The 10,666-nt window shown below is 42.0% G+C and overlaps 1 protein-coding gene across 4 annotated transcripts in view; it reads right to left on the bottom strand.

The window, feature by feature from the left end:
* Window positions 1-4,218: 4,218 nt before the first annotated feature.
* Window positions 4,219-10,666, bottom strand: part of BMP2K (BMP2 inducible kinase) — a 109,350-nt gene continuing 102,902 nt past the window's right edge. For 3 of the 4 annotated variants that reach the window (XM_008175613.4, XM_042856378.2, XM_042856379.2), the window contains one exon: window positions 4,219-10,072. In XM_008175613.4, the coding sequence (XP_008173835.1) occupies window positions 8,625-10,072 (1,448 nt within the window). In that variant the 3' untranslated portion in view covers window positions 4,219-8,624. The remainder of the gene's footprint in view (window positions 10,073-10,666) is intronic. The other variant, XR_006175918.2, reaches the window with a different exon arrangement.

The raw sequence follows: 10,666 nt of genomic DNA, 5'->3' as shown, positions 1-10,666 counted from the left end.
AGTCAGAGGAAATGCATATATCAGTGGCGCCTCACATTTTATGAGGAGAGCGTCGTCTAGGGAGTGGTGTCCCAATCCCGTCCTGGAGCAATATTGTGGGCACTTGGCATTCTGAGCTGTTGCAAATAGATCTATGGTCGGGAATCCCCATAGTCTAAATATGGATTTGAGAATTCCAGGATCCATCTCCCACTCGTGGGTTTGTGAAAAATCTCTGCTTAGTGGATCCGTTGTTGTATTCTGACATCCCAGCAGATAAGAGACCGATATCTCTATTGTTGGTGATGCACCAATTCCAAAGACGTATTGTCTCCCTACATAGGGAATCATAAAATATCAGGGTTGGAAGGGACCTCAAGAGGTCATCTAGTCCAACCCCCTGCTCAAAGCAGGACCAATACCCAACTAAATCATCCCAGCCAGGGCTGTCTCAAGCCAGGCCTTAAAAACCTCCAAGGAAGGAGACTCCACCACCTCCCTAGGTAACGCATTCCAGTGCTTCACCACCCTCCTAGTGAAATAGTGTTTCCTAATATGCCATGTAACATCTCTGTAAAGGTTATGATCTACTGAATACATTCCTCCTATTTGTATGCATGTATCATTTTTGTGGTCAAAGTTATGAATATTGGCTGTATACTTGCTTGATTTCTAAGTAACCTTAGTAAAGCATTTAGTCAGCTTCTTGAGAAAGGAATGTGCAAGTTAAGTGCCCAATCAAGAAACACTTAATGGACAATTATCAGAGGGGTAACCGTGTTAGTCTGGATCTGTAAAAAGCAACAGAGAGTCCCGTGGCACCTTTAAGACCAGCAGATGTATTGGAGCATAAGCTTTCGTGGGTGAATGCCCACTTGCATCCGATGAAGTGGGCATTCACCCACGAAAGCTTATGCTCCAATACATCTGTTAGCCTTAAAGGTGCCACGGGACTCTGTTGCTTTTAACGGACAATGGATCTTGGAAGGGTCCAAACCACATAAGAAGTCTACTTGAGGATGTGCAAGGTAGCATGTGAACCATGGCTGCTACCTGTAAGTTCTGAGTCATGCATGGACATATGACTTGCCCATGTGACTCCAAAACTCCATCTTGTAGCTGCAATTCTACACATGGGGAGGGAGGGGTGTCCACTCACAAGAGAAAGTCTATTTAAACCCCTGGGAGACCCCTCCATTTTGTCTTCAGCTGGCTCAAGAGATAGCCTCTCCACCCCAAAGGATACCTGAAAGAAACTGGAACAAAGGACAGTAACTACAGGGGGTGAGAGTGATTGCTGGACCCAGACTAGAAGGAGGCTAGTCTGTGATAGAAGCTTATTGAAACATCTCTGATGGTGAGATTTTATCTGTATTCGGCTTTCTTACTGTATTAGGCATAGACTTATGTGTTTTATTTTGTTTGGTAATTTACTTTGTTCCGTCTGTTACTACTTGGAACCACTTAAATCCTACCTTTTGTATTTAATAAAATCACTTTTTACTTATTAATTAACCCAGAGTATGCATTAATACTGGAGGGGTGGGGAATGGAAAGACAGCTGTGCATATCTCTCTATCAGTGTTATAGTGGGCGAACAATTTATGAGTTTACCCTGTATAAATTTTATACAGGGTAAAACAGATTTATTTGGGGTTTGGACCCCATTGGGAGTTGGGCATGTGAGTGTTAGAGACAGGAGTAAAACAGATTTATTTGGGAGTTGGGCATGTGTGATTAGAAGCCCTGCTTCTTTCCTCGGGGTGCTCAGGTTAAGATTTGGGAGAGGAGAGGATTTGTGGCCCTGCGTGCTTCCCTTCTCTGTTCTGCAGGGGTCCCCTGGGACTTATTCCTGAGTCGAGTGGTCAGGCTCAGAGGCCAAGACAATCCTTATTACTACCAAATGGTTGTTAGAAACTCGAAAAGTCTAGCTTGTGCAATTTTAAAGAATCCCCATTTCACGGTTACAGGAAGTTGCACCTTATCTAAATGTGGTCCAAGGTCAGGGGGCTAATCCTTAGCAGTTTTTTCATTCCCCAAAGGAGGAAAACCTTCAGCCCCTTCTTGATCTGAAGAAACTTGATCAGATTCTACAAAACACTGCATGGTTTCTTTGGCTACCAATATTAATTCCCTCCCTTTGCAGGAGTGGTTTGGGTCAGTCAGATGGATCTTGGTCATATTTCAATATGAAGTAATTGCAGGAGCTTTTGGGTTACAGGTTTGTGTTGGACAGGGATCACTTCCAATATAAGGTCCTAGTCAGTGCAAAGGGCACAGGTACATACATTGTGCTTAATCCCAGACACAGTTCAGCCCAAGTAAAGGAAGTTCAGCTGTGAGGTCTCTCTTACCTTCCTCAATGAGACATTCCCTCCTTCTCCGCTAAGCATGGTTCATGTTAGAACAACAGGAGCATCGTTCCCCCCCCTTCTTGGATGCATTGTTACAGGAAATCAAACTACCGTAGGCTTAACAGAGACCATAAAAGTGACACTCCCATAATAGTGTTGTTACCATGTCATCTTGCGGTAAGTGTAGCCTACATCAAGATATTGTGTATGAAAATGGGTGGGGTTTTGGGCTACAGCAGAAAAACGGCTCACATCTATTCCTCTACTTGATTCTTTCATGAATCCTAAGAAACTTTAACAGTAATTATACTATCTCCCTGTACGTGGCATATCCAGGTTGTGTGTTTGTGTGCATGTTAAATACTGTAATTAGCTGTAGCACAGGCATCAGAATAAGCTCCACCACACACGGTCCCCACAGAAGTCTTACCCAAATGCTGACATCTTTTAACACCACTGTAACAGTTCTCAGCATCCCCCTCCAGCAAGACCTGGTGTTGCAACAACCCCACCCCATTTCCTTCCGGCCAAATCAGACTCCATTCTGTCCCTTTCTGGAGCTATAAACAGAGTCCAGCAAAACAATCTTCACACCTGACATAAACCAAAAGAGTTTCCTGCCCCTCCTGGGCTCAATGCTCAGACCTTCACCCTTCTTCCAGAAAGTTACTCTCAGGTTTCCTCCCCTCAGAGTCCACACTTAGCCAACACACAATGGTACCCCCTGCTTCCCACCAGGCACAGCCCTCCTGCTTTGAGTCTGCCTTAGCTCAGTTCCAGCCCTCCCAGAGGAGCCAGCCAGCCAACCGGCCTCTCTTAGCTCCCTTTGCTGTCTGCTGCTTCTCCTGGGAACTTGGCCTCACGCCACTCAAGGAGCAAACCCTCCTTATGTGCAATCCACCCAGCTGAGCCTGCTAATGAACCCATCTAAACCCCAGCTGACCAACATCATGGGGGGTAAGGGAGGCACAAGTGTGGCTGAGTTTGACCCCCCTTAAAGGGACAGCCAAGCTGTAACAACCACCTAAGAAGAAGGAGAGGTTTTCTGTGCCTATTCAGTCACTGGGTTCTGTGCTGAGACTGCTAAAGAAGGTGCCAACTGTTTAACCTAAGACCATAACCAGCCAACCAGCTGTTGATAACTTTCACTCAAAAGCAAACTGAGCTGGATTCGAAAAGGGACCTACAGATGAAAAAAACCTCATTAGCCGCCTTTTAACAAAGCTTCTTTTATAGATGTACATCGTTTTTGGAGACTCTGAATCAAGTGATGGTGACTGAAGGACAGAACACCCAGCCAAATCACCACTAATACGGGGTATTCATCACCAATTACTAATATTGGTTTCTTCCCTTTTCACTTTACTTTTATGGTCATTCGTCTTCGATAAAGCCCTACATTTCCCCCCGTCTGCTCTGGGGCTTTAGTAGATTGGCCCAGAGTAGTTTTATCCTAAAAAATGGTTAGAAAATCAATTGCAGGGCAGAATCTGTATAGTAAGCATATAGACAGTATTTAGAATTCTAGCCAGTAATGTAAATTGACAACATTTGGTTTCCCTACCCTATTAAGAATCTGAATGTTCACATCCGAAAATCTTCTGCAGGAAGGAGTCAAGTAAATATGTTGCATTCATGGAATTATAAAAGAATGTTTAATCCACTGGGATTTATTGCTTTAAGAGAAAGCAGATTATTAGGCAGCTGATATGATAAACAATAGAAAAAAATATTTCAAACAGAACGAACTAGGGACCAAAATCAAGTCTGTAGCAGTGAAAAGGTCAAATGCTATAAAACTCAATTAGTGATGAGCGTTAACTGCAGCTCATCAGGAATATGATACTGCACAATTAGTTGTTTAAGAAGGTCTGCAAAATCACTATCACATTTGATTATTTTTTTTAATAACAATCGCAAGTATTTTATGATGTACATCAAGTTCACAGAAAAATTAAAGTTCTCTGTTTAGTGGTACACAAAAAAAGCTTTAGAAACTTCAAGTCTAACAAGAAATGGAAGTGTAATTCAGAAAAGTGCACTTAAAGCTGTAGGCCAGCAATTTAAAAATAGCGTGTATGCTGTTTACTATTAGAGGATGCCCTGGTCACACAAACAAACTTAGTATACACACAATTATTTGATTTTCCTTGTCAAAGTAGTACTGTAGAAAAATAACCTGGTATCAGCCCCCTGGCATTTTTCTCATGTCTCCCTGGCATTTTTAGTGGCTTTTGTTCATATTCTCTTTTCCAGTCACATGAAAATGATTGTGGCTGCAATGATATTTAAAAAAAAAAGTCACATTAACTCCAAGAGATATGTAATGTGTGAGTGCATGTGTATATTTATATATATATAAAAATACACCGTATAGTATAAAAATCTCCAGATAAACTCTATTTGTTATTCTCACAGTAGTAAATATATCCATTTATTTTCACAGTGGGTATCTCATCTTACTAACTGGAACCTGTTAACAATGAAAAGATATTTCCATAAGTATGGGACACACTAAACTAGGTCCAGCTCTGGTATTGTGCAAACCAGTAAAAAGCAATGCAGATCTCCCAAATCTGATGCTTTGGGGTTTGCAGAGAAGCTAGACTTATTTTCAATGACTCTTGCCCTTAGCCATGAAGGGCTTATTAGTACCTTCTGACAAGATGTGCAATCTTAGAAAACCCACTCAACGCTTGTTAAGACAAAGAGCTAGTGCACTGCAAACTGGGGTGTGAATCTACATCATGCTAGCGTGCTGTGCACTGATGGACTGTGTGGACTGCTATCATGGCACTACGTTTCTAAGTGCTTGGACCGACTGCAGTTTGAAAGTAGTTGATTTGTGAAGATCTCCCGTGCTGCCTTTTATATTCTAGAGGGAAGGATCAAACCCTAACATACTTCCTGCTGGGTAACCAAAAAAAAAAAAAATAAGTGATAATTCCCTACCTGGCTATCATTGTCTTATACGGCATGGTGGTACAAATTTATCATAGTATGTTTTTTCCAGTATTTCAGGTATGGTCGTGATATAATAATAATCTTTTTTAAAATACATAAATGCATACACACATACACACAGAGTACAGGCAAAAGTATATTATTTCCCCCAGTGACACCAGTTAATTTGTTTCCATTACTAGATCTTAATGGAAATTAAACTCAAGGTCAATATCTTCACAGGCCAAGTCTACTGCACAGCCAACCAGGCAAAGCCAGGTTTGTAAGGCAGGCTAACATGGTCTCTCTTCACCCCGCCACCAAAAAATCATTGTAACTACAGAAACATATTAAAAATAAGTCATTTCTGAAAAAGATCTGCTATATAAATAGAGTACATAAATCAAGGTATATTAAGGCCATTAGGAAGGAAAGACCATAATAATGAAAGGTCAGAGAAATGTGCCAATTTTGGAATTACTTGGTTTTACAGTATTTTTGTCTCCCTTGGTTATTCATTACTGAGTCTCATTTCATCTAACCTATACCTTCCTTCTGCTGCGAGAAGAAAAAGAAAGAAGAAAACATTTAAAGTATTCTCCAACTTAAACATGTTTAAGGATAAAAGTCTTAGAAAAGAAATCTAATTGGGATGACAGTAATCTGCCTTCTACGCTCATTTTAACTGATATTCTAAGACAGGAGTTATCTTAGTACATAACCTATTTGGGGGCCCAATGTTCCCCCCATTGAAGTCCAAGGCAAACTCCCTTTTACTTAAAAGAGCCAGAGTCAAGAATCCCTTTGTGCAGACTGTTAAATTCAGAGGTATAATTCCTGTGTGTGAGATATATCTAAGACTAAAAAATGAATTTTCCAATTTCAGACAAATGTTTGGCAGGTAGTTAAGATTATTCTACACAAATGAAAGCAATGACCATAGTGTTCTAGACATGATTTACTATAATCTCCCAGTCCACATTACAGGATTTCCCCCCCATGAGTAATCTGATCATCTGTTCACTTTTGCAATTAACATCTTCCAACAACTAAATTAGGTAGGTGTGTAAAATTTCAATAAAGAGCTACGTAAAAGCAGTTTGGTGGGTTTTTTGTAAATCAGTGATAACCTGAGAGCCAGAAAAAAATGCAAGCTCGACATCTGATTCTTGGCACAAGAATAAGGAAAGAATAATAGGGACAGAGCCTAAAAGAACTGGAATATTCAGATGCAGATAGAGGTTACCCATTTTTAACTGTCCTTCTCAAAGCTAAACATTTTAGCACGAGAAGGACATCCCTAACTCAGCAAGACTTTGTATTTGAATTTCATCTGTTTTGTCAGAATAAAGGAAAAAGAGAGGAAGAGAAAGAGATAAAGACCCATGTATGTATCTTATTTCTCATGTCTAGGACCAGAGACATGAATACTTTAGCTACAGATGGTTTCTAGTCAATCCAAAAAAGCAGTCAAAGAAAATTGAATAAAGCCATCAAAGGAGAGCAGCAATTTAAGAAGTCTCCTTTTTCTTTTTGTGCTTGAAAAGAGCCAGACTCCTCTGGAAAATCTATGGAGGAGTCTACACCTAACTGTATTTTTCTTAAGACTTTCAGAAGAAAAGTGTTAATCTAGATGTTTAGCTAATCCACATTGTGTGTGTGTGTGTTGGGGTGGTGGGGCAGGTGGGTAGGAAGAGAACACTCAGTGCGTCTGTATATACAATTCATTCATCCATCCATTGATTTGTCTCAAATAATTTAAAATTTGGCTTTTTGTGCAAAATGTCAATATTCAGAGCAAGATATACCATGTTGAAATAAACAAAGACGACCAGATTCCTTCCATCTTGTGTCTAGTCATTTACACCTGTGAAAAATGAATGTGAAATGGGTGTCAAACACCACCACTCTGGGTTCTGTTCACTTTGCAACACGTGTAGTGACCAGACACAAGGTACAAGATGGTGGAGAATCAGGCCCATATACAGGTAGCATATACTTCTATAACAACTAAATCATGTATTCACCAAGTGGATTAGCATCACCAGCCCATCACGACATACTGTGTACTATACGTTTTTAGCACTCACGTGCACCTGTTGGCTTAGAGGTACTTTGTAGCAGGAAGTGGGTCCTGTCTGTAAGGCCTTGTGGTGTGAAATGCCGTTTACTGACAGAATAGTAATCAGCATCTACAAGCTATCTGCTGCTTACTGCTTCTCTTCTGAAACTCTGTGGTTTCACGGTATAGCTTCTTCATAGCTCAGTGCATTTAGCAGAAACTCTTATAAAACAGACTAAGTACAATAATAGATTTGTCAGACCTTAAAAGAACATTATGTGACAATTTCATAGCTGTTTAAAAACAGTTTCTAAGGTATACACAGATTTTGTTTGGAATAAAAATCCAAGAGGAAAAAAAGTGGTATTTTCAGATGCAAACCCTAATTGATAACTGAATAAAACTGATTTGTAATCTTTCTGTGTTTGCACTTGCTGCCAATTTTACTGATGATCTGATATACTCCCGCTGTGCTAGACATGGCATCCAGGTAAATCAGCCCCTCTTGTCAAGTGTATGGTGTAGTCTTCAAAGTGCTGCAAATGCTGGCTGTATCCCTGCTACTTTGTTACCCAGGATTTTATCTAGCAAACCAATATATTCCCTATATCTTTAGTTTTCACTCTAGATTTTCATTTTGCTATTTTACATTAATGGCACTTACTGTAAAAAAATTAATGTTCAGGCACACAAAAATTGCCTTCCACCTCTATTTGTGCATCAGTTCTCAAGCCACCACCATGCTCTGAAATCTTGACACACACAATCCTTTGAGTAGGTTTCTTTGTTAGGATTAGAAAAGAGCTTTCATTTAGACGGTGGAGACTGAAGAATTTCCAGCAGATCATGGATACCAGCACATACATATTATCTCAGGTCTCAGAGAGAGTCAAAGGTTTGTATCATAGAAGGATTCCATTCCATCAGACTAACTGGATGCATCATGGCAGACCTTCTTCCATGGTTTTCCCCCTTGCCTATGAGCGGAAAGGCCATGCAAAAGTGCAGAACAGTATATTTCATGGCTCCAAAGTCAGTGGCTGAAACAATAGCTCACATCTGATTCCTCTTCTGCTCTGGAAACGTGCTGTCCTCCTTTTTCTGGGTGTTTTGTACAATACAAAAACACGATTTAAAAATTTTGAGGCGCGCTGGGCATGCAGTACCGAGGCTGAATAAACTGTACGAAAAATCAGTTTCCTGTCAATTCAACCAGATGGATTATTCCACTATTTAAAAACAAAGTTAAATAGTGCAGAGAACGAGAAATAGTCTGGTGGAAGCATTTACTGTTTGGAAGGAAATGGAGCTGCCCCAAATGGATCTAACTCTAATGCCTGTTGCTGCGGGGCCTGCTGTGGTGTTACACTCTGCACAACCAGTTCTGTGAAGGGCACCGCACCAAAATCATCTGTTTTTAGCCCATCACCACTGTGAACAGCCCCATGCAGGGAGCTCTGTCTAGGTCTACCAGGCACTACTATATTATGGTCCCCCCGGTTGTCACCCAGTCCTTGATGTTGTGGGTTCCGCATCAAGTCTGGTGGGTGGAAAGGTTTGGCTCCAAAGGGGTCCAGCAGATTCTCATCCGCTTGCAAAGGGTTGCCTCGATCTTTGCTGTCAGTCAATGCAACGCTTATGTTTTCCTTGGAGTCTGAGATAGTTAGGAATTCGTTGCTGCTTTGGGAGTCCCTGCGGCCCGTTTTTTTGTGCCTGCGGGCTCTCTCTGGGGTGCGGTAGCTGGGTTTCAAAGCCTTCTTGGTGCTGGTCGGGGTGCCATGGTGGCGCTTCCCATTGCTTTTGGGCACCTCCTGTTTCATGCGTCTTTGCCGGGAGGAGAGTTTCTGCAGGTTCCGCTGCTGCTTCACCTTCTGTTGCTGCTGGCTCCCTGTAATCTCCTCAAAGGGGACAAGCCCAAAGAGGTCCTCTCTGCTTTCACTGCTCTTTGGGGTGGGAAGAGGCTGGAAAGGGGTGCAGCCAAAAATATCCACACTTCGGGGAGAAGTAGGGGAGGTTTGGGTCTCAGCTCCTACATCCGGGCCATCTGGCTGGGCCACCTTCTTGTTGAATGGGGCTTTGGTGAAGACATCAAAGTCATCCTGCTCTTGCCTCAGGCCAAGAAAAGCAGGCTGAGGAGAGAAATCCGTGTCACTCTTTTCTCTTGGCTGAGGTTGCTGAGTCTGAAAAGCGAAGAAGGGGACAGCTCCAAACACATCAAATTCTTGGCCAGGGCTCACCTTGGCCACAGTACTGGGTAACTCAGACAAGGAAGAGAGTGCTACATTGGGTTCTCTGTCTTCACGACTGCCACCCACCTCTCTGTATCTACCACAAGGGATCCCTTCCATGGGCTTTCCCTTCGTGCGATCGGAATCAGAATCAGAACTCTGCTTTTCTTCCTCCTCTTCCTCCGCCTCATCTTCAGAGTCCATAAGGAGAGGCCGATGGCCAAAGTTCTCAGGTTCTGTATCGTCATCATTAAAGTCTCCATGCTCCCCCTGTAAGACATCTTCATCCTCCTGCTCTTCATCTTCCTCACTGCTCTTGGGAGAAGGAGGATCAGATTCAAAGTCACTCTCTGACTCATCACTTCCTTTCTGCACTTGTCCCCCTGCAGTTTTTCTTCCTGGATGGTGCTCTCGAGAGGCTTGACTTGACTTTTCAGCCTTGTTTGGGCTCCCTAAATTATTTTCTTGGCTGCTGGCTGAGTTGTCAAGTGCCTTTCCTGGAGAACCTGCAGGGCCAAAGAAAATATAAAACATAACCTTAAATTCACTTTTACAACAAACAGTTCTTATTTCACATACACCATATAGACATGTAGAAGGGTGCAGGTGCATTCAGATGTGCCTCTTTTGCAGTTATTCACAGAAAAGAGACTGAAGGTCCATATAGAGTTTCAACTTTTGATCTGATGCTAATGAAACAGGTAAACTGTCAGACCTTTGTGCCCATAGGTTACTTCTAATACACCTGGCCTGTGGGAACAACACTTTCTCTCCTTTGACAGCTCTTGGTATCAATCTTCAAAAGACAAGGCTACAATATAAACAAGTAGGGCCAGGTGTGAACAATGCAGCTCCTACTGAAAATGATGGGAACTGCTGGGTGATGAGCACTTTGAAAATCTTTCTGTTTCTTTAAGATGCCTAAGTGTGAGCCGGTGGGGTCCTGATCTTTTGAAAATCGAGCCTGAAAAGCTCAATTAATGGAAGAAAAAAAAAAATCTACCAATGTGAGCTAGTCACATTTCATCTAATTTGTCCAGTTTCTGTACACCATGTAACAAACATGCCTTACTACCAACAGGGCTGGCTCCAGGCACCAG

The sequence above is a fragment of the Chrysemys picta genome, chromosome 5, assembly GCF_011386835.1.
Source record: "Chrysemys picta bellii isolate R12L10 chromosome 5, ASM1138683v2, whole genome shotgun sequence".
NCBI lineage: Eukaryota > Metazoa > Chordata > Testudines > Emydidae > Chrysemys > Chrysemys picta.
Note: the sequence above shows the minus strand (reverse complement) of the source record. Positions and strands in the feature narration are given on the sequence as shown.